At 35.9% G+C, this 24,517-nt stretch overlaps 1 protein-coding gene across 9 annotated transcripts in view; it reads left to right on the top strand.

The window, feature by feature from the left end:
- The window catches only part of EXOC1 (exocyst complex component 1), a 32,869-nt gene extending 9,467 nt beyond the window's left edge, over positions 1-23,402 (top strand). For 3 of the 9 annotated variants that reach the window (XM_049832991.1, XM_049832976.1, XM_049832982.1), the window contains 16 exons: positions 4-191; positions 1,148-1,375; positions 1,617-1,749; positions 1,941-2,050; positions 2,621-2,674; positions 6,886-7,035; positions 8,513-8,618; positions 11,543-11,587; positions 12,742-12,905; positions 14,655-14,765; positions 15,235-15,311; positions 15,860-16,088; positions 16,949-17,132; positions 19,417-19,616; positions 21,772-21,966; positions 22,741-23,402. In XM_049832991.1, the coding sequence (XP_049688948.1) occupies positions 4-191; positions 1,148-1,375; positions 1,617-1,749; positions 1,941-2,050; positions 2,621-2,674; positions 6,886-7,035; positions 8,513-8,618; positions 11,543-11,587; positions 12,742-12,905; positions 14,655-14,765; positions 15,235-15,311; positions 15,860-16,088; positions 16,949-17,132; positions 19,417-19,616; positions 21,772-21,966; positions 22,741-22,893 (2,327 nt within the window). In that variant the 3' untranslated portion in view covers positions 22,894-23,402. The remainder of the gene's footprint in view (positions 1-3; positions 192-1,147; positions 1,376-1,616; positions 1,750-1,940; positions 2,051-2,620; positions 2,675-6,885; positions 7,036-8,512; positions 8,619-11,542; positions 11,588-12,741; positions 12,906-14,654; positions 14,766-15,234; positions 15,312-15,859; positions 16,089-16,948; positions 17,133-19,416; positions 19,617-21,771; positions 21,967-22,740) is intronic. The other 6 variants (XM_049833012.1, XM_049833022.1, XM_049833034.1 and 3 more) reach the window with 4 other exon arrangements.
- Positions 23,403-24,517: the final 1,115 nt, after the last annotated feature.

Genomic DNA, 24,517 nt, shown 5'->3' with positions numbered 1-24,517 from the left:
AAGAATCTGTTCCAAGTGGAGAGAATCAAAGTGTAGCAGGAGGTGATGAAGAAGCTGTGGATGAATACCAGGAGTTAAATGCAAGAGAGGAACAGGATATTGAAATAATGATGGAAGGGTGTGAATATGCTATTTCTAATGCTGAAGCCTTTGCAGAGAAGTTGTCGAGAGAGCTACAAGTGCTAGATGGGGTAAACATTTCTTCTAATGTACAGTGTGTTAGCATGTTGAACTGTTTTCATTGATACTGACTACGTAGTATTCTTTGAAAAGGTAGGTAACTTGTTCCGCAGCATATTTAAATGTAAATATATATCTGCTCCTAAGCAGAGCTACATCCTGTCTATTATCAGGTTTTAAAGATCTTCAACTTTGCTCTTTACCTTCCAGACCATTTAGGGTGAGTTGCAGGCTTTCAAATGAGGAGTTGAGAAGAAAAAAGGGAGGCATTCTGCATATACCTTTCTTGAAGGCAGAGGTGCAGGGAGAGGGAGCATAGATGTTCATGTCCATGGATGTGAACGCTTAGGCCTAAGATACTACTCTCAGTGTAATTAGGAAACTGGTTTAGTCTAATTACATTGCAGTATTTGGCCGTCTGTAACAGTACATATTGTTTGCTATTTTGCTTTTTAAACAGCCCAACGTTCTAGAGGTCACTTAGAAAACTTAAGGAGATGCAGGGGATGCAGTCTTGAGGGAACAGTTAACAACCTCCTCAAATTGTCGAGCTGTATGTTTCTCTTATATTTTGAAAATGGCTGTTACCATAGAGATAGCTGATCTTGCAACAGAAAATGTGACCTTATCACCTAAGCTGTTTTTCTGGAACTAAAAATGTTCTAGTATAGTAGGGATTACTGTTTGGTTTTTATTTTTGTGCAGATCAATACTCAATTCTAAGAACTTGAGCAAAGTTTTGGGTTTATATCTTTTCTTTATGAAATGAAGAAGTGTCATAGACTGAGGAACTGCTGTGCTCAATAACACTTTAAATGAGAAGTACTACAAGCTTATATTGTTTTGTCGCTCTCATTGAGAGTTTTGGAAAACGTTTTTCTGACAGTAATAGAGACAGAAGGAGATACCAGAAAGCTTTTGAGATAAAAATGTCTCTTAAAATGTTGTGGCTTAATTTTCTCTACAGGCAAATATCCAGTCAATTATGGCCTCGGAGAAACAGGTGAATATCTTGATGAAGTTGCTGGATGAAGCTCTAAAGGAGGTTGACCAAATTGAGCTAAAGCTGAGCAGTTATGAAGAAATGCTTCAGAGTGTAAAAGAGCAAATGGATCAAATTTCAGAAAGCAACCACCTAATCCATCTCAGCAACACAAATAATGTGAAGCTACTGTCAGAGATAGAGTTCTTAGTGGTAAGCATTTTTATTGTTTACAGTGGTCACATCAGGTATAAAATTCTTCTAGGTTACTACCCTGTTTAGCAACCATATATGAAGCTCGTTTAAAAAAATGAGTTTATTTTTCTGTTTTATTATTGCAGTAACTTCAATAAGTTTTTTATAGTGATGGAATTGTATTTATCATTCTTGGTTCAGCAGCCTAGCAAACTAACCCGCTTCTGGCTTATGGATAATACTATCTATTATTTTGTAGAATCACATGGATTTGGCTAAAGGTCACATAAAGGCCCTTCAGGAGGGAGATCTGACATCTTCTCGAGGTATCGAGGCCTGCACTAATGCAGCAGATGCCCTTCTGCAGTGTATGAATGTAGCTCTTCGTCCAGGTAATGTTTTTGTTACACTACAGTCTAACATATAAAATTTATTACGGTAGTGCCTTAATTGTATGCCTTTCCAACTAGTCTCAGATTTTGTTTCTGTAGATTGAGGGAATTCTGACCTCTGGTCCTCTTGGTTTCCACATACAATATATTACTATACATTTTGTACTCTGTGAAATTCTTTTTGTTTTTAGGACATGATATGCTTCATGCAGTGAAACAGCAACAGCAGCGGTTTAGTGACTTGCGTGAGCAATTTGCCCGGAGACTTGCCAGTCACTTGAACAGCGTATTTGTTCAGCAGGTATTATTTCTTACTATTTTATACGAAATTTTCAGTCACAAACTTTTCCTGAGAAGAAAAACAGTCCACCTAAAACATGGATGTGTTCTGTGATGTAATCAGTAAATGAATGGACTGCTAGAGGCACTTCAGGCAGAGATATTACTAAGCATACCAAACTGTAGTTGCCTACCAAAGTCTCTTACATTTAAAAAAATCCACCTCTTTTTATGGGTTTGCTATCTGAATTAAACACATTGTGTGATATGTAAGGATTTATTTTGATTGTAAAGCTTGATTAATTGAAGAGAAAAAGCATTGACTGTTTTTATTAAAGGTTCCAGAGGCTGAGAACACTGGAGTTTTTGCTGTCTGAACTTCAAGGGCCATTAAAAAACCAAACCACACAAAAACAGACAAAGACTTTTTACAAGACTTTGCTGTTAAGACAAAGTAAAATGTCTAAATGTTGATTTTTGAGCATTATCTTGAAATACTCAGAAATCACTGTCCTGAGACTTGTTTCCTAAAGGCTGGATGTGTTTTTTAGCATCAGTTTTTTAATTTCTGTATTTTTTTATCTCCAATCAGTTTACTCAGACCCTCCTTCAACTCTATAACAGGTCCTACTATCTTTCAGTTCCAGTGAGTACATCAGGTTTGATACAAGCTTTTGTAACTAATTCTTCTGAGCTTGACTTACCTAACTAGCAGCTGCATCTTTGGCTTTACAAAAAGAAATTTGTCCTTCCCAACTGCAGAGCATCAGACTTATGCCCCTTCTCAATTCCATTATTTTTATTAGCCCTCAAGATTTGTTTATCTGTTTGAGCTAACATTCCTCTGATCTGATCTCCAGAAACTGCTAAGAGACAGATTGAGATGTATGGAGGAAGAATATTTTCAGGAAACTGTAATACATGTATGACTGTACAGATACTGCAATTGTGTGAAACTAATATTTGTAAATAAAAAAATAATTCTGTTTTTATACACATTAGTGTAATCAAAGTTTTAGAAGTTTTAGTTTTTATGTATTGGACTGTGCACGGAAAATGAAATAGAGTTATGCTGGATAATTGTATAGCAAATTGCATTTGAGAGTACAAGCCTGGCTTTTTATGGCAAAGATAAGTGCTTCCTGCATTTTCTTCACCTTGCAGAAGAATTCCAGTTCTACAGCATGTTAAAGTTTTTGCCTTTAGCTTCTGTTGTTAATAAGGTATGGTTCTCCTGTTACTTTTCATATTTTGAAAAACTGAGCACAGGCTATGTGTCCTGGCCTTCTAAATAAGCAAGTAGAAGCTATGTTGTGCAAGTCCTGTGTAAATGCATTCACAAAGCTTGAATATTGGACTTGTGTATGAAAGTGGCTGTTTAACAGAATGCCTTTTCTGATGTTCTGTTCGGAGGATTTTACTTTTTAGAAGTGGTAGGAGATTATTATTACTGTGTTAATACTACTTGTGTTAGATGGAATACTTCTACAGAGACTTTTCAATGCTATTGAGAATGCTATTACCAATTTACAATTATTTTTTTTTAATTTTTCATAATTCTGGTACTAATAGTGGCCTCACATTGTCTTTCATATAAACTTGCCCTCTGAAAAGTTTTGACCTGCTGTTAACTGTGAGGTATTAATCAGCAGATAAAAAATATGACCTCACCATAAGATTAAGCAGGAAGAGCTTGTTAACTGCAAGAGATGAGCCTCTGCAAAGCCTTTTTGCTTGTTGTAAAAGAAAAAAGTTTGTGCACTTCATTTTGAGGTACGGATGCAAGTGTTGGAGGTATAACAGATTTTTGTGTTATCTTACTAAAATGACCTTATTTTGTTAGTCTGATGAATTGAATAGCAATTTCTCATTCCCATGTTTTTGAAAAGTCTAACTGGAATACTTTGTTACCTTTAACATCTGAAGATTTGCATTATTTGTTTAGAATGTTTCTTTAAAAAAAATAAAGCACTTCAGAAAAACTAAGGCAGATAAAGATTTATAAATTAAAATGGCAAATGAAAACACTATGATGTCTAGGCAGCTGCTAATACAAGCAAGGCATATTCTGATTTGGAACTCATTAGATGGAAAACCAAAGTTGCATTGACGTTTTGGCCGAAATGTATTATCTTGGAAGTGTGAAATTGTTCAGTTTTTCGTTTTGTTTTTTTAAAAGCAAACAAACCCAATGCTGTGATTCAAACTACTGTTTTAAGATATTAAGGTGCTACATATTCTCTACATAAAAATGAGAACAAATCTTAAAAGTTTTAAACAGAAATGCAACTTTGGATTGCCGTTCACTGCAGTGTTAAAAACTGTTTGCATTAACAGTTACTAACAGTTAATGTAGTTGTCTTTATTGTGTCGTATTAATATTTGATTAACCTTACTGTGTGTCTATAACTTTAAAGATTCTTTTATTATTATTATTATTTTTAAAAACAGGATCAGCATTCAATTAGAAGGTAACTCTGAGCTTTCTGTCTTTGAAATATGAAATAGTTTGAAGCTTTGAAACTATAAAAGAGTTGAATAACAAACTTGCAGTATCATTTGGTAACAGTTAGTATAAATCCATCTGTAGTGGGAGGAAGCCTGTTAATTAGATGGAGAAAGTACACCTAGAAGCTTCATAGTGTTTTGGAGCAGACTTGAACAGGATATAATGTAGGAAAACCAGAACGATTAGTCCTGTGGAAAAGTTGGCTTGGAGAGAGAAATTTATCTTTGGAGGGGATTTATCATCTAGCCTTATGAAGAATGCAACTACTAAGCAAAAATAAAAAGTTGTATGTAATAAAGGGACATGAATAAAATTGTTAGATGAAAGAAGCAATAAAAATGTGGAGAGCTGAGTATTTCCTAGCAGTAATATGAACTAGCCTTTGGACTCAGTTGAAGAAAGCTGTGAAAGCCACCAGATAAATTATCTTAAACTATAATGAACGTTAAAATGCATGTTGTAGGAACATTGCACACCAGGGAATAGGAGAGAACCATAAATGGCTTTCTATATCTAGGTCGTATAAAAGCATATCAAAGATCTGTTGAAAATATTTGCTATATGCATGCCTAGAGCTACACACAGTATTGAGTATGACCTTGGTAATCACATCAGCAGCTGTGTGGCTAATACTGGCTAGATTCCAGTTCCAAATTATATGTTGCAATAACTACACTTTAAAAAGTTAGCTTTTTGTTGGGAGTCAGACTACAAGATTGTTTTTAGAAGGGAGATTTATAGTGTGACCCTTCTCCATTGTCTGAGAATAAATGAATGAATTTGTCTAGAACTTGTTTCTTTGGGTCCATTTGTGTCTCAGTTTATGTAGTTAAGAGAACAGGACTCAAAGTAAGTGCATGTTCATGTTGGATACAAAAAAAGTAGTCCAGCTTTATTCAGAAGCCAGCATGTTTGCTTTGCATTACTTAGTAAAGGTTAGTCTTTTACAAATAGTATCAAGACTCGTATCTTCATTTTTTAAAAACAAATCTGTGAATGTATTGTGGAAGCTTTTAGGGCTTTTTTTACCAAAGGCTTGAACTGATTAGTACCCAATACAGTAAAGAAGGGTCAGTTAAAGTTGCTTTAGTTTTGGCTCGGTGATCCAAACTGGCTTCTGTTCCAACTTAAAGACATGCAAAGACAGTTCTTAAACTGTATAGCTTATATTCTGCCAACTTGTCATATCCAAGGTGGAATGCTCCTCTGTCAGGGACTGACACTGACTGACCTGCATAAACCACCCACATGTTACGCTACAGGAAGTTGAGACCAATTAGGACGATCTTTTTGTGCTGCCATGGCACAAACTATACTTAGGAACAAGTTCTGTTGCTGTATTTATTGCAAACCTGGTAAAAAAGACTTTACAGAAAATATTAAAGCCGTTTTGAAATTAAGTCCCATCCTCTATTAACCCAAGGCTAATGGTTGCATGTTCTGCTACATGGCTGAACTGTGGTGTTAACTTGCTTTCTTCCTGAATTGCCCAGGGAGCTTGTGAGTTCAAGCAAGTGAAAGCTTAAAAAAGCTAAATTATATGTTGTTCAAGCTATATGATGTGGTCTTCACTTAAAGGATAGTGTGTTTTTTCAAGAGATAAGCCAGAGAAAAGGAGTGTGAAATTAGTAGCTTGCTGTTAAATCGATTGGTTTATGCTGCATGTTGTAAACTGTTTAACTCTAGTAAATGTTTACTGAAAGTGTGTGTGTGTCTACATTTGCGTGGAGAGAGAGAGAGAATGTGTGTGAACTAGTGTTTTTAAGACTTGACCAAGGCTTGGCCAAAGTGGACTAAAATAGGTTGAATTGGAGCAGACTTTCACAGGTGTAGCATAAAGGTCATCATTAACACCTAGGCCACCCACTGATCGAGGACTTAAAATGTCTTATGGTATATGGGAACAACATCTTTTAAAAGCAGCAGCTATGGTTTGGGTGTTTTTTGTTGTTTTTTTTTTTTTTTTGGTTTCGAGAAATAATGTAGTAATCTCTTAGCATTTTTCAGAAACAATTAAACACCTGTCATTAAATCTTCACTCAGGTGTACCTTGCATTCTGGTGCAAAAAATGCCAAGTTGACTCACCCTGAAGGCAGTGGTAAACAAGAGCCTTACAATGAACAAGCTTACTAAGATGCATTACCTGCCACAACTATAGTATCTTGATGTCCATATTATGTTAGGTGCCTTTTCAGTCTGCGTCTCTAGACTTTGTTTCTATGCAAGGTATTTTGATGCTTTTCTGTTTGTCTGAATGGGATGCTGTCTTCATTTTAAGTTTTTCCGGAAATTTCTAGTACATCTGTATAATGCTTCGAGACTTACTTTAATGCTTTCTCTTATCAAGGGTCATGATCAGAGTTCTACTCTTGCCCAGCACTCTGTTGAATTGACATTACCCAATCACCATCCATTTCACAGAGATTTACTTCGATATGCTAAATTGATGGAGTGGCTCAAGAACACAGATTATGGAAAATACGAAGGGCTAACAAAGGTATGTGAAGTGCTCAAATGATGCTAGAGAATGCGTATAATATATGGGGTTTGAGAGTCAAAAGAATTGCCTGTGTGTATGTGCATGCTCTTTTAATATTCCTTTATATTAAATTTAATTCACTGGTCCTCTTTTCTTGTTCCTCTTTGAAATAGGAAATTTCATTTTTTTGGTATTTTGTTGTATCCTGTTTTTTTGGTTTTGTTTGTCCCCTGTCCCCCCCGCCAAGTTTCTATGTCTCTGTTCTGAAGTATCCTAAGATATTAATATTTATGTAAAACAAGTTTGCCATTTTACAGTCTAGTAAGAAAAATAATTAAGATATTTTCAAGTTGATGTGCTTACTGCCTGTGTGACATCTTTATTTCAACAGACCTTCACTTCTCTTAGGAATATAAAAAACTTCAGAGGTCTCCTGTAAAACAGATTGAATAGAAACATTTTGGCTTTGTATATGTGTAACTTTAAACTACCTCATTTAAAACTGATATGGTGTGAAAAAATTATTACAGAAGTATAGAAAATGTTTAGATAGAAGTCAAGGGAAAGTTAGTCCTTACAGAACAAGTCATCTTTTATTAAAGTTCTGTCATTCTTAACTCAACTGTAGAAGATGCAAATTAGACCCTTAAAAAGGCTTTGAAATAGTTGTTCTTTTGCCTTGTGTAAGGCAAATGGTCAATGAATGGTTGACATCTTTGTGATGTTCTAATAAAAAAATGGAGATACTTACATATTTATGTATTATGTGTGCTAAGTACAAAATTTTGAAGAACATGGGGGAAAAAATTATTGCAATATCTTTGTCAATAAATAAAATATTATTATAACCTTTGTACTAAAAATCTAAACAAACCAGATAATCTTCAAACTTATTTCAGTTGTTGTGCCTCTTGTCTTTAAAATTTGAGCTTATTGTTGGCAGCGTTGCAAAGAAATTATTTTGGGATTGATTGAATCTTATAGTAAATAGGCCCATAGAGTCTGTGCCTTCCAAAGTTTTCTGGTCTTTTGTTTTCCTTCTGAGAATGGTAATAAAGGAGGTCACGTACTCAGGAAGATGTGTAGGAATGGCGTGCTATTTGCTTTTTGGGGGGCATAGTAAAAGTCTAGTAAAAGAGGCTACAGAGAATGGTGCTGAATTCTCTCCATTCTACTATTGAATTCAATTATGTGATACTCCACCACTAGTAGTCCTCTTTGTACCACACTGCTTATCTTTCCTTATGGAGCAGAAGTAGCAGTGTCTGATGGATGCTCAATGAACTCACTAGGAAAATGAATATAACCTGCTTAAATATCATTAATATATTTTTGTGCATGCTACATAAATACATATATGTATACACACACATATAGTCCAAAACAGTTTGTTATTTAGTAGAACTTACATACTTGCTGTTTAAGAACTATTTAACTGTAATAAAACAAAGTCAATATATATACCTGTTAACTAACTTTACATTTTTGTTTTAAGAATTATATGGATTATTTATCACGACTATATGAAAGGGAAATAAAAGATTTCTTTGAAGTTGCCAAGATCAAGATGACGGGCACAACCAGAGAAGGAAAAAAGTTTGGTAAGCTTCCAGGAGGCGCATATCTTGCTTTGAATCTTATTTTTTGCTTATAAAATACTCATTACAACACCTAGGGCCAATTTTATAATGGTGTAAATTTGTTTACTTCTGACAAGGTAGAAGAAGTTCGATGAAAAATAAAATTGGTAAAACTTCTGACTTCCACAAGGCCAAAGTAGCACAGCTGAAATCTTGTGAAATTGGTCAAAAGAGAAGGAAGGATAAAATATGATATTTCTAAGATTTGTCAGGTTTTCAAATCTACACTCACTCTTTGGCGACCTACCAACCATATTTTGTTACTTGAATTATCCTACTTTATTACTGGAACGAATTTGAAAAATCAGCTCTTGTAATTAAAGAAAGCTTGGGCAGCACGTGTGTGTGTTCCTTCTGCTATTATTTCTGCTTTTAATAAGTTTTGGGTGGATTTTGAAGAAGCTAGTTTTAATGCTAATTCTGCCCAAGGAAACTTGTGTATTTCATTGCATTTTCAGTGGGATTTACCTATGTAGTCTGAGACTAGAAATCATACTTTGTTAACTCATAGGTCTTTCTGTTTAAGGGAGTATTTATTCCTGCTAGGATTAAATAGTCTAGTGTGAGTATGGAAGTGAAGCTTTTAAAAAAACTAACCAGAATACTTAGCAAGAAACAGTGATATAGGTGTATTTATATATTGGTTCTTCTGTATTTTAAAATTCACTGTTTCAAAACTTGTTTAAAATATTTATATTTGTCACAGTTGACCAGTTTCCAATTTCTAGATTCAGAAATTATGTGCAGCTTTAACTAGTAAATTTTGTCAAGTCTTTTTTGGGTCCTGGACTTCTGCTTTGAAGTTTGATGGTAGAGAACACAAAAAAGTAATGAAAGGAAGAAAGCAGGAGAATGGTGAGGCTTGGCTGAGGGAGTGGGAAGCTGGAAAGATAAGTCTTGGCAAGCTGATGGACATAGAGAACAAGTGGTGCCATAATGTGGTGTTGTCAGAACAGTTAAATTCATAAATCTTGAAAAGCTATCTTACTGCAAGAAAAAAAAACCACTTTATTGTAATATAAATTGATTTCTAAAACATCCTAAACACTCTATCTTGGCAGTTATTTTGTGATTTGCATTTGTGAGGAGACAGTTTTTGTAGCAACTTCCTAATTTCTGTAAATGTTATGGAGTGATCAGGCATTTTGGAGAAAGAGGGCCTTCAGTTCCCCAATGTAAGAGCTTCACCTTGAGAAGGCTTCTGTCCTGTATTTGTGCAAATGTATTTATTTTGTAACTGCTTGTAAGGGTGTGAAATCTGAAAGGCTTCTATGTTGAAGGTAGTGGTTGTACTATTACTAGTTGCACATTAATTCAAAATACATCACTTCCTAATAGTACAATTATTTAAGGAATAGTGTAGGTGCATAATGCTCCAGTTGTACTCGGACACTAAAGATGACCTGTTTCCAAGCTGTGTTGGTGTGTGTTCTTGCCTTTTTTTTGTGCTTTGGGAATAGCACTGCTATTTGAATGCCTCAAACGCAGAGGGGATGCTGGGAGAATTCTGGCATTCTGTGCTAGTGCAAGGTTCTTTGTCTGCATTTTTATGGCAAAAAAATTATGGGTCGTGAGCATTCACACTTGTCTTAAGTAGTCTTTTTTCTTTTTTTTTTTTTTTTCTTCTTTTCTGATGAAGCCAAGACTTTGATACTTAAATACCATAAAATCAATGTGGGAGAGAGTGCTACTGCTGTCATATGTTTATATGATGTGGCTTCTCAAAAGCCACTATGGCTCCCTTGATTGTCCAGGGCCTGTAGTTTTTCACATTCTGTAATATAGTCCCGTGTGTTTGGAAATTGAGGACAATGAAGAAGTGGGACCAATGCATGACAGATATATAAACCAAATATATCAGGCCTAAATGTTTTTATTCAAAAACTGCCAAAACCCCCAAGATCTAAAAACTAGGCTGGAATTAATTTTGAGTTTGACATTATAATTGTCAGTAGTGTTGCCTACTTGAGAACATCTGGTATTTAAGACATGTTTGTGGCATTTAGAAGTATTTACTCATTCTATTACAGTAGGTTCTGCTTGCCTGCTCCATTTTGGGGGCTTGTAGCATCCATCCTCATCAAGATCTTCTTAATACTACATATTGCTTTTAGTGTATGTATGCAAATGCCTTTTACTGGTTAGGGATTCTCTATTTCCTGCAAATGCCCATTTACTCTAAATTTCATATTGAAGTCCACTTGAGAAAACGGTTTTGTTCTGCAAAAACCATGAAAAATAAAAAAACACCTTGTAAATTTTTTTACTATATATTATTTGTTTTCATCCTCTCTGATTTGGCAGCCATCAATTTTTGGTGCAGCATGAATACAAAAGATGTATTCTCTATGTAAACATCCTGATTTGTGAACAACAGAAAAGGTTAACCAGTCTTACTGTTGATTTGAATGATTTTGCAGTATTGGTGTGTGTTTTTTAAATTGAAGAGGAGGACAATATTTCTGACTCAGTACAAAATTACCTAAGTACATTTTAATTCCTTGTCTGTTATTGATATGATGATTGATCTTGGAAACTGAGTCTTTTGCAATATTTACTCTGACAAATAAAACCCTAATTTAATGGACTTCTTAATTTGGGAGAACTTAAATACATGTTACCAAAAATGTTCTTTGGACACTCTATATAAGAAAAAGAGAAGTTTAATACCTAGAAACTTACTCTGTTTTCCATGTAGTTTAGATACTGAATTTCTAGAATAGTACCTCTCCAACTAAATGTGTTTGCAATGTAGTTACTTGCTGCTTATAGTTCTCCGCATGTTTCTTTCCAGTTAGAGCTTAACTTGCATCTTGTGCATGGTTTGTGCAAACTGCATTTTAACTTGTCTTTGTCTTTGATGCTTGCAACCTAATCCATCCCAGCTACACTGCCTCGAAAAGAAAGTGCTGTCAAACAGGAAACTGAGAGTGAGTATAACTAGTTGCATTAGTTGGTATTGTCAATGCATGTGTGTCAATGTAAAGATGTAGTGCTGCATCGTGGAAAATCTACCTAACACTGAAGCACTCCGTTCAGAATTAAATAAGCATTAGCAGAATCATTGTTTTTGCAAGGCAAAAATGAAGCATGGCTAAAATGGCCGAACGTAAAAGTTGAGAAGGTTTGCAGATAAAGGCAACATCTTTTGGTTTTCCCATGCTACTAGTTGATCTAAAAAATATGTTTGTGCCTGAGAGCTTGTTGTAGTTTTCCAACTCTTCCGGTAGGTTGAGGTAACAACTTTTATTAGATCTATAGACTTTGTCTTGTGTCCCTAGACTAGATACCAACATAGCAGTTAAATGAAACTTGCAGGATTGCTTTTAAGTTTCTTTGTGGTTGAGATGTGAGAAGTTTACTTGGGGGTCAAATATTGACGATTTCTTGGTCTTTTTTTGTTACTAGCTTTCTCCATCCTGTTCCAACATTTCTGAAAATTGGGGGGGGGGGGCAAAGATATGCTCTTCATCTGGGAGAAGGCCTCACAATATCAGGAAGAAATGTCTGATTGTTAATTATGATCAAAAGGAGGGGGGAGGATTAACAGTAGAGTTACTATGGGATTGTAGATCCAGCAAAACAGCTGGAGTAAACTATGTAGATAAAGGGCTGTTAACAGCAGAAAGATCAGGTTCAAGATGAAAAACTGCCTGTGTGTATATAAAACTCTTTAATTTTTTTTCCCCTCTTGTGGATTAATTCTTCTGCTTATGGCAGCCTTTGCCCAAAGTACATTCACAAAGATCACAACTGGACTTTGCTTCCAAGCTTTCAAGGGCAATATCTATCCCAGTGTTCCTGTATTTCACAGTTTTGTTCCTTTTACACCTTTTTCCATACTTTACAATGAGGGCTTATATAGCTATCTACTTTGATACTTGAAGTGTTTCAGTTACTTTGTAATGAGAAAAGAATGTGTTTACAGCAAAAGCTCTTGCAGCTTAGACAAAAATTGGGTTGTTTTATTTTAATGTAGGACTACTAGTAACTCTTGATCTCATACATTCTGTAATGAACCTGTTCTTCTTGAGTATTTTATTCTGCCTTTGCTTCCCTCCTTCATAATGTCTTTATTTCACAGGTCTTCATGGAAGTTCTGGAAAATTGACTGGGTCTACTTCTAGCCTAAATAAACTCTCTGTTCAGAGTTCAGGAAACCGTAGGTCTCAGTCATCCTCACTGTTGGATATGGGAAACATGTCTGCCTCTGACCTTGATGTGGCTGATAGAACAAAATTTGATAAGGTAAAGCCAAAATGTTGCATAGGATTCCTGCTTAGTTTTGTATTAGGAGTGTCTTGCATATCCTTCTTGTATAGTTTGAAAATCTGTGCTGTTTAAATCTTAAACCATGCCAATTTCAAATTCTGTATGCACCACACATCTAGTAAAGGTAGTTTCTAAGAAATATGTAAAACAGAGTATTATTCTCTGATTATAAGATTCCATTTAGTTCCTTTATATGCTGCATGTGATCTTGAACGAATATAGAGCATAAAAAATGGTCTATTAAGTTGAAGCTCAATATGCATTTTTAAGCAAATAGGAATTCAACTGATTTCATTTTTCTCAATACAAACGTTCATGTGTTCTGTTGCACTTTGCCAGTATGTAAGCAAAAGTGAAAGAGAAGGAAGCATTATCTTCTTTTAGCCAGGGCCTCAGCATGGCCCTAAAATGTTATTTATACTGGTTTCACATCAAAGTTATCATCAGTTTTCAGCTTTAACCAATTGCACTAAGTTATTATTGGAGAGTACTCCAGCATCTGTGGGTTTTTGGGGGAGGGAGGGCTGTTGTGGTCCGTGTCGTGTCCCCGCCCCCCCCCCCCCCCCCCCCTTTAAAAGTGACAGTACTCCTTACTTCTTGTGGAATTAACTCCTCAGTACTGTGAAGGGAAAAGGAGCTGTTATCAGAGTGAGGGAGAAAAATAATTTTCTTGTTCTCTATTGAATTGTTTGATGAACATGAGTATTTTTCTTCTGATTTCTTCAAATCCTGTTCAGTCTTGTTCTGGGAGGAAATATTATATGCCTGAAACAATTTTAACTGTTAAGTTATTACGCACCTGTAGCAGCAACTTGTCTAGAATTAAAATGATAGCTTTTAAAAACAATTTTATACAAGTACAAGTATTGTGCTAATTTTTTCAGCTGCTTCTATCTCACACCCATTGGGGACATATGAGTGTGACTAATGTATACAGAGTTGTAAGCTCCTAAGCTGACCTAGTAGATTTTTTCAATTATTTTTTTTAGGGGAATTTTCAGTAGTGTGGATTTACTGTGTGGCTAGATTGGTTTCATTCATATGAATTATTCCATGTCTTAATCCTTAAATACTTGCTGAGAAAATGCTGTGTTGTGTAAAGATGACAGATTAGAAGTATGTCTAACACCTGACTTACAATTTCAGTAGTTCGTATTAATTAAATTACATTAGTTAGTTATTGTCAAAATAGTCTTTTATTTCAGATTAAATCTAAAAATCATGATTAATACTTATATTTCAGTGCAAAACCTGCTGTTGGTTTCTGTAGCAGCTATGTAGAAACTTTTTCTACAGAGCAGTTATCTTCCACATACACAGTTTATCTGTTTTTCTTCCCTGAGGCTTTTAATTTTGTTGTCTTCCTCTCAGCAACCCAGGCAGAAAAGAGGGTGTCAGAGCCCATGACTTACTATTAAAATGCGACTCTTTCCATTATAGCACAAAAGTCCTTCCTCAGGCTGTGACTAGAAAAACTCTAATTGTGGAAAAACAGATTGTTCTTTTCTTCCCAGTGTTATATGGATGAGAAGGCACTATGCTGAAGATGCAGACAGCGCTTTTAAAGATAAAGTACAAGCTGTTTCCATTTCTACTAAGTAGAAATAAGCCTTCTAAAGCTTACTGAAGATAGAAAGTATAAAATCCTATGCAACAAAATTAAAACTAGTATTACTAACTGTTGATAGTATTTGGTGTGTTGATAAAATATTTGGCTTTCTTTAGATTTTCGAGCAAGTATTAAGTGAACTAGAGCCTCTGTGTCTGGCAGAACAGGACTTCATTAGTAAATTTTTCAAACTACAGCAACATCAGAGCATCTCGGGAACAACAACGGTATGACTCTTCATTCTGTCGCTGAAGTAAAAAATATTGAACAGGCCTCTTAGGAGACCTTTGTAAAAGATAACTTTTGAATTTATTTGGCAATTATGTGATCCAGGTGATCAGTATTTTGGTTTTTTCTCCATTAGCTGGCAGAATCTTTATTTTTGGCTGACCAATACAAAATCTGTTAAAGGACGACTGATGTGTTTCTTCTGCCATGGCTTTGTTTCCTCATAAGATCATAATAAACACTTCATCATGCTATGTAGGAAGGCAATGGGGAGTAATTGTGGATAGTGTTGTATTTGGTGGAACATGACTAGAAGACTACCAGAACCTTGCATACCACTTATTTGCTACTTTGGGAGAGGCAGCGGGGCTGATAATTATGTTGATTTTGTCAGGTATACTTATCACATAAATATAGAATTGGAGACAAGCTTTCAGCTTCCTTTATATGTATTCCTTGTTCTTATAGAACGAAGCGGAGGAAATGGATGGAGTAACTTCATCTCGTTTATACAGTTCTGGTGTTCCACAAACAATATCATCTGAGTATGTGCCACTGTTGTTTATTATTAATTCTTAAGCCTACATGTGAATTTATTTGGCATATAAAACTTTTTTCTCTATAATCAGAAATTGTTTCCTTTTAGTGAAAGTGAATAGTTTACTCTTAATTTGTACCTAGACACTGTATGTGTCAGTAAATACAAAATTTTTTGTTTATAGGATGGATGCACTGTCTATAGTACTGTAAAAAAGATGCTTAATTTTCTTAATAGTTTGCAAAGTGAAACTAGGCACTGTAATATGTAAAAAATGCTTTGGAAAATATGCTTTGCAAAATTCTGAATTTGAGTGTGTGGCAGCTTCCACACAGAAAATACTACTTGGAATATTTTTATACCTGTGACTATTGATTTTTACTGTGTGGCATTGGCATTTCCTCTGTTAGCAGCATTCTGAAAATCATAAGACTTGTTGAATGCAGATAAGACTACTATAGCCAATAAATTTATCCTAAAACTGTTATCAAAGACTGTGTAAAATAGCCTAGTGAACTGTCAGAGTAATATTTTTATCTTATGCATTTTTAATAGGAAGGACATGATCCGACAAATGATGACAAAAATATTTCGTTGTACTGAACCTGAGCTGAATAATCTTATAGCGCTGGGGGACAAGATTGATAGCTTTAATTCCCTTTATATGTTAGTTAAGATGAGTCATCATGTATGGACAGCACAAAATGTGGACCCAGCTTCCTTTCTCAGCACAACACTTGGAAATGTTTTGGTGACTGTCAAAAGGAACTTTGATAAATGCATTGTAAGTTCTTCAGTTATTCTGGTTAAGCTAACTATAATATTATAGGAAGCCCACTCCTACCCAGTTTGATTTTGCCCTTCTTTATAGTTAAATTTTTGCTTTTAATTTGAAGTGAAAATGAGTAACTTTATTGCTCTTCTACTGGCCAAACCTTCAAAAAAGAGAAACTAATTGGTGGTTGTGTTTCTTTTTCCTCTCTATTTCAGTTTTCTTCAATAATTAGCTATTTGTAACAAATATGAGCACTCATTCACTGCTGTGAGCTAATTGACTTGTTTAGTTGTTTGTTTGTTTAAACTTGTACTCTTACTAAGATTACTGAAGTCAGTCAAGTAACCTATAGCTCTCTGGCTTTTTTACTTACCAAAACAAAAACTCAGTGACTATGAGGATTTTGCTTTTCCCCTTTGAGCATAATGTGCCAACTAGACAGGTCTTCCATGTGTTCAGTTATTTCTATCTTATATCTAACAGAAATTTGGTTTAGATACAATGGCAAATCTTTCAGCAGTAGCAGAGGCAGCTTCTACTGTCAGAAACATCCTTTTGCTAATACTATATTACTATTATCTGAAATATGGCAAGTTTAGTGAAAACACAGTTGCTGGTATAACTTTTTTGTATTGTCACGAATGCAATATACTGCCTATAGTATATGTAATATACATACTAGATATAGTGTATCTAATATAAAGTATATCTTATGCAATTAGATACAATAATTGAAAGATAAAATTATTTCCATGCTTGAATAAATGTCAGTTTTTCAGTGTGTCTGCATTTTCTTTTCTTTTACTAGTTGTTATGTGGTCTGGAGTTATATATTAGAGGCTAACATCTGTTCTTGTTTTAAATTTAAGAGTAATCAAATGAAACAGATGGATGAAGTAAAAATATCAAAGAAGAGTAAAGTTGGGATCCTTCCATTTGTTGCTGAATTTGAAGAGTTTGCAGCCCTTGCTGAATCAATTTTCAAAAATGCAGAACGACGAGGAGATCTAGATAAAGCCTACATAAAACTTATTAGAGCTGTTTTTGTCAGTGGTAGGTCTTTTGAGGTTGTCATAGTTACTAAAATGATTGTTTCCTCCTATGTATATATAATTTGCTCCAATTAACAGATGATTTTTAATTTTTTTTTTTTTTAAGACTCTGTTGCAAGCCATATGACTGATATTGTGCTGAAAGTTTGGTCATCTCTGTTATCGGTAGGAGAGCCAGTGTAAACCTTTTGATTGTAATATACTTTTTAAGAGCAAACTGTGGGTATTTGCCTTTGTACATACCTGTAAAGTAATTTTCAGTTATGATAGAGGGAAGTGGTTAAGACTCTGGAGAGAGAGTGGAGATGGCAGCAACACAACACGCTCCATCTGAAGTGGTTTCCTGTCTTTTCTCCCCCAGGTTAGCTTAAACGAGGAAATGAATCTGGATGGGATCCCTGGCATTTGGCCCTAATACTGTTCATCTTCACAGCCCTGTCTAAAATAAATCACTTGAGTTCTGGCTATGAATTTGACCCTTTCTTGGCAGATTAGGTCCTTTGTGTTGTAGCCTGACACAGCAGAATGTCTTTCCAGTCCTCCCTATTTTCCCAGCTATAGTCTGGAAAGACAGCAGGAACACCCTCGTTCTACTGGTTTTAATTAAGATTTTAAAAAAAGGAGGGGGATATGCAAGCCAATGAACTCTGGAAAAATTGTCCTTCCCTTTTAAAATGGAGCTGGGACACAGGTGGATGGACCTCTCTGTGCTGATTTACCTGCAAATTTTCAAACAACTCCATGTATAGTAATTCCCAAACACTGAGACTTACCTCTTTTTTTAGGGGAAGATTGGGTAAGAGGAGATAGTAGAAACAATAAAGCTACTTTGAGGAAATTATAGCATAGTAGTTCTGAATATACTACGAAATTGTGAAGAGACACTACTTCATAGTAAAGTAGACTAGAGTCCATATGTAGTCAGCAGGAGCATCCCAGGTGATAGGACAGTCAATTTTGAAAATGTTTTCTATTTGATTGCACCCAACTTTTCTGTCCTTAAGAATTTATTGTTCAAGTGATAAAACTAAGCCAACACCAATAGACAGGCAAAACCATACAATGATAAAATAATCAGTGTAGGAAGAATTTAGAAAAGCATGTTTTAAAAGCGGTTCAAAATTATGCCAAACACAGAAGAAGTAACAAAATCTGTTTCAGAAAAGTACAGAGCAAACATAAAGAACAAAGAATTATGATGGGGGAGGATAAGGGATAGAAGTAAAGAATGAAGATGAAACAAAGTTAAAATTATGTACAAAATCAGTGCAAGCAACATGTTTAATGCAGTAGGACATGTAATTTACAAGTAATGTTTGAAATGGGTCAGGAAGATGCAGTACTTCAGGTAGAACTGGGGAGGAGGGGGGGTAGGAAATTATATGGGAAGAACAAAATTGGCAGTAACAGACTTTTCCTAGTTGGCAGTTCAGTGTTGCAACTGAAATGAATTTGTGATCTTTATTGATACTCTTGGTGTGTGGGATCACTTTCATGGTAGGCATCCTGGTAGACTCAGCAAAATGATTAATGGATGAACAGGTGTAGATATTTAATTGCCCCCTTGGTTGAAGCCATCCTCTTTCAGCCAGCTTTTAGGTGCAGTAAGGGAGTGATAGGTAGAATTTCTTTTGCTTGCCCTGTTTTGGGGGTTTGGGTTGTTGTTTGGGTTTTTTGGGGGGGGGGGGGGGGGGGGGGGGGGATGAAAGGAAGAGACCTATGTGCAGGATTATCCATTCGTATCATTAAATTTGGGGATTGACAATAATTTTGACCATAAAACTAATAAACAAAAATTGAGAGACTGAGAAGTACATTTTAAAAATAAACACCACCTTATTGTAGATTTTTTGTTCTACCAAAGAGGGGAATCAATTTTCTTTGATTTTTCTTAAATAGTTTAAGAAATAGACTTTTCTTAAATAGTTCTATCATGTGAAATTTATTAGGGATAATAAAAGCATGCTTGTAAGCTTCCATAGAATGTGTGTTGTTTCTCACTTCTGTAAATGAGACCATATATAGTCATTATTTTGTATCTTTTTATACCTGGCTCTTTTTGGCATACAAATTTCATGGTCTTAGAGCCTACACATATCTGTTAATTCTTTTGAAGGCGCTCAGATATTGATTTATTTAGTGGCAATTATGACAATCACCCATACAAGTGGTTATCATTGACATAAATTCAAAATTCCTTTTCTGACAGTATTATAGTTATTGGTTATGTTTTTCTGAATTTGGTTGTCCTTCTGGTATTTTACGTATTTTGCTTCCTTTTTCAGTTGAGAAAGTAGCTAATGAAAGCCAGAAAACACCCAGAGATGTGGTCATGATGGAGAACTTCCATCATATTTTTGCAACACTTTCTCGCTTGAAAATTTCTTGTCTTGAGGCTGAGAAAAAAGAAGCCAAACAGAAATACACTGAACATCTTCAGTCTTATGTAATCTACTCACTCGGACAGCCTCTTGAGAAATTAAATGTAAGTATATTTGAGTTTATACATTTAAATAGTACACAGTAATCTTTTTTCAAGTGTTCAGTTTGCACTATCTGATCTCTTTATCACTGCATCTATCATAATCTTTATTTTATTATTTTAAACTTGAGCATGCCTGGCAAGAGTACTCTACTCATGAGGGTAACAGTCTTGGATGCAAATAACCAAATTTTTCATGGCAATTAATAGTACTGACTAAACATCAGTTGTATTAAGCAAATGGTTTTAAGGAAGGAAAAAGTGAGGGGAAAAGTAATCAGGAGCTTTGGGATAATTTTTCCCACCTGTCCTGCTTTCAGCTGGGATAGAGTTAATTTTCTTTCTAGTAGCTGGTATAGTGTTATGTTTTGGATTCAGTATGAGAAGAATGTTGATAACACACTGATGTTTTCAGTTGTTGCGGAAGTAGTGTTTAGACTAAAGTCAAGGATTTTTCAGCTTCTCGTGCCCAGCCAGCAAGAAGGCTGGAGGGGCACAAGTAATTGTGAGGGGACACAGCCAGGATAGCTGACCCAAACTGGCCAGAGGGCTATTCCATACCATGGGATGTCATGCCCAGTATATACACTGGGGGGGAGTTGGCCAGGGCAGGGCAGGTGGATCACTGCTTAGGAACTAACTGGGCCAGCAAGTGGTGAGCAATTGCATTATGCATCATTTGGTCTGTATATTCCAATTCTTTTATTATTATTATTATTGCCATTTTATTATTGTTATTGTTATCATTATTATTTTCTTCCTTTCTGTCCTATTAAACTGTTCTTATCTCAACCCACGAGTTTTACTTTTTTTTTTTTCTTTTATCCTGGATTCTCTCCCCCATCCTACTGGGTGGGGGGGGGGAGTGAGTGAGTGGCTGCTTAGTTGCTGGCTGGAGTTAAAGAAAGACACCACACCTCAACTGCAGAGAAAATTATTGTAGTTTCTGAACTGTTCAAGAATAAAAAAAGTTTTTAGGAACATTCTGTATGTCTGAAGTTGAACTAAGTATTAAACTGAATGCTGACTTAGGTTCAGACTCAGTTCTGCCCACTGAGTATTTCCCGCTGTTCATTGCTTTTTCTATAAGCATTTCAGCCATTCATTTTCTGAGAAGTCTAAGATGTATTCTCTTTTTGAAAATAAAAGTGCTTTTATTACTGCTTCCCACTTGTTGTGGGTTGACTCTGGCCAGCACCTAAGCTGCCACATAACTGCTTGCTCACTCCCCCAAGCAGGACAGGGGAGAGAATAGGGAAAGCAAAAGTGAGAAAACTTGGGGGTGGAGATAAAGATGGTTTAATCAGTGAAGGGGAGAGAGAGAGGAAAAAAAACCCCATGATGCAAAGGCAGTCACGCACTACCTCCCACAAGCAGACTGATGCCCAGCCAGTTTCTGAGCAACAGCCACCTTGAAGACAACCACCCCCCCCCACCCACCCCCCCCCCCCCCCGTCTAATGCTAATTTTTATAGCTGAGCATGATGTTATGTGCTATGGAATACCCTTTGGCCAGGATTGACCTGTTCAGCAATAACCAAAACACTGGTGTGTTATCAGCCCTGTTTTAGCCACAAATCCAAACCACAGCACCATATGGGCTGCTATGAAGAAAGTTAACTCCATCCCAGCCAGATGCAGTGCACTGTTTCAAATCATGTTGTGGCTCTGCTTGCATGTTCATAGGCATACTTCCCTCCATTTTTATTATGTTGAGCCAACTGTTGTGGGGCAGTGAGAAGAGAGGGCAATTATGAACAAATATTGCTGTTGTGTAATTATGGTTTAAGTAGAGAAATGCCTATTCAGGTGCTTACTCAGTTTATCCAAAAGATCCGGTATTTTCCCAGGCTATGGCCTCATTAATTGAAGATTTTGAGACTGATCTAGTATTAGTTATGAGGTTGCAAAGAAAAGCTTGATTGCTTCTAGAAATGACTGATTTCAGTTCTATGTTAGTACTCAGAGTGCTGTATTGTTGGGCTGTGCTTTGATGTTTATAGCTGAGCACTACTTCATGCCCAATTAAAAAAACAAAAATGGAGGGAACACACAGCGGTTGTCAAGCAGACTCAAGACTTAACTATACATATGCTTGTGAAATTAAGTTAATTAGTTTAGATTTGTGATAATCATTAATGCCATTATTGTTCGTTAGCATTTTTTTGAAGGCGTTGAAGCTCGTGTGGCACAGGGTATACGAGAAGAGGAAGTAAGCTATCAACTGGCTTTTAATAAACAAGAGCTTCGTAAAGTTATAAAGGAATATCCTGGTAAGGAAGTGAAGAAGGGATTGGATAATCTCTACAAGAAGGTAGATAAACATCTCTGTGAAGAAGAAAACTTACTTCAGGTAAACTAAATCATGGCTTAAAAACCTTGTAATGTTTACACAAAGGCTTTTAATTACTGCTTTTGCATATGTATTCTGTGAGAAGTGCCTAGCTTCAGCATAACTCTGAAAAACCATGAATTTTGAGAGAAGTTTTTTATAATCCCACTTTGATTTTATTTGTTGTAACATTGGTTTGAACTGTGGTGGTAGAGAGAGAGTTCAGAAAGAAACTTCCTTTACGATTCCCTAGCTGACCATTAATGGGTGATCTCTGTTCTGCAAAATACACTGGAAGCAGAGAACTAGGTTTAAATGAACTGTTAACCTGATAGGAAATTTAGCTGGTGCACTATAGCAGAATATACTTACATCTTTTCTGATAGTTTTATTATCTAAGTTTTTTCTTATACTCTGTAAACGTTCTCACTGGAGTAAATGATAAGTAGATTTAAGAGTTAAGCAGGTATTAACAGCTTTTTAAAGTCTGAAACATGAATTAGCACTGTTCTGGTTCAGGGTGTTTAAAGACAAAAGCAGTACCTCTTTTTAGGGCAACTTCCTCATCTTCTTTACTACTTTCTGCTTTGCATATTTGGTAGGATTCATGTAAACACTAAAGATCTTAATGGTTAAAAAACTTGCAGCAACTCAGTCTACTGAATTTTGTTATTAGTGAGCTTTAGTTTTAAAATGACACCTGAACTGAGAATCAGTTAACGAGCCAGTGTTTTGTAGTTCACATATAGTGTATTGTGCCAGTTGACATTTCTTAAAGTTTGCTTTCTTTGGCAGGTTGTGTGGCATTCCATGCAAGATGAGTTTATACGACAGTACAAGCACTTTGAAGGGCTGATAGCTCGCTGCTATCCTGGATCAGGAATTACTATGGAATTCACTATACAGGATATTTTAGACTACTGCTCCAGTATTGCACAGTCTCATTAAGTTCTAGAAAGGGAAAGAAGCTAGCAAAGTTTGTGCCTGTGTATAAGGGAATCAAACACTATAAATGCTATTTGTTTTTAAAAGGTGGATTTCCATGTGTATGTGTAGTTAACTGCCATGTATGTCAAGTTACACTCCTACTTCAAATGTCTTTCAGGGCAGAATGAAACCTTCTGAGATTTGTTGCTCTTCTACTGGGTTGAAGTACTGTTTGAAAGGATTAATTCTGTGAAACACTTTGGATATAGTTTTTGCCTTCCCCTCATGTTTACTTTTATTTATCATCCCTTCTCTTGCTAAAAGCAGTAAGCACTACCTTTGTACTACGCAAAAAGGATACTACTGTTTTCACTAATATTTTGCATCTTGGACATTATGTAAGCATTAAAGACTTATCAGATCTTTTCCCTTCCTTGTTCCAGAAAGTATGGATCTGGAACTTCATGCAGTGGGAATACTGAATTCATGTTCTGAGATGTGACTGTGGCAATTAAACTGTGTTCATCATATTCTTTATTTCTATGGAGTGTTATTTCAAAAAGGTTAAAATGCAGAGTTATTTCCATTGTTTTGTCTCTGCGCGTTGAAGTAGAATTGCTCTATTTCTCAACCTGTTATTTTTTTTTCTTCATTTTAGTAAGTACAATGTAGCATCAGTAGACTCCTACCTCATGTAACCCCTTCCTCCTGGAGCTTCAGGTGCCTGTGATTCAGGACCTAGTTTTTCTGTACAGCTTGAGGAAATGATAAGTTGTTGGATAGAGCTGGGACATGTATAGAACAGAAACAGGTACAATAAGGGTAACATGCAGACAGAGGTAAGATTTTGTTTTTTGAGATGCAGATGCAAGACTAAAAAACAGTGTGATAAATGAATTTAGTCTCAAACAGGATTCCAATCAAAGTTTACAATTTATTAAATGAATAAAGGCAAGCAAACAGCGCTGGACATGCCAGGAGCTTCTGCTCTACCACGACGCACGCTGTGAAAGATAACCCAGCTTCTTTTATAGTCTAACATTAGTTACATATTCATACTAGGTGTGTTCTTCTGAAAGCCTCTCTGCCTCGTGGTTGTGTGGGTGCAGTAGTTCTAGAAACTTCTTGAAGTCTCCTCATTGGCTGAGGGGTCTTCTATACAATGTATCTCCAACCAGGCTCCCTACTACTTCAGCCAGACAGCAGCCATCCTGTGCAACAGCCGCCACACTGCACAACACCAGCTGCGCTCACCAGAACCCAAACAAGTTCACAACAGCCACCTCCCCCTCAACAACTGCATACAACAAATTGCCCATCAAGACCCTAAGTACTGCAATCTCTGAGGCTACATATACATTTAACTGCCTCAGTGCTCCCCTAGGATCTCTTGTTTAACATTGTGCAGTTAACAACAAAACCGGTTTTGGGCTGGCAAAAAACAACTATATACTTATCATCTGTGTCCTCCTGGCCTGCTGTTATACGAGGACCAACAAAATGGTTAAAGATTACATATACAGTGAGGGTCACATTTTATTATGCGGCCCTAGCGTTGTTTATATTGTAGACACGAATTGGATGAACACATTTCACAACAGTAACATGAATGAGAAGGTTATAGAGCTCTGAAGGAAAACCCAGC

The sequence above is a fragment of the Accipiter gentilis genome, chromosome 3 (genome assembly GCF_929443795.1).
Source record: "Accipiter gentilis chromosome 3, bAccGen1.1, whole genome shotgun sequence".
Lineage (NCBI taxonomy): Eukaryota > Metazoa > Chordata > Aves > Accipitriformes > Accipitridae > Astur > Astur gentilis.
This window is presented reverse-complemented; position numbering and strand designations above follow the sequence as displayed.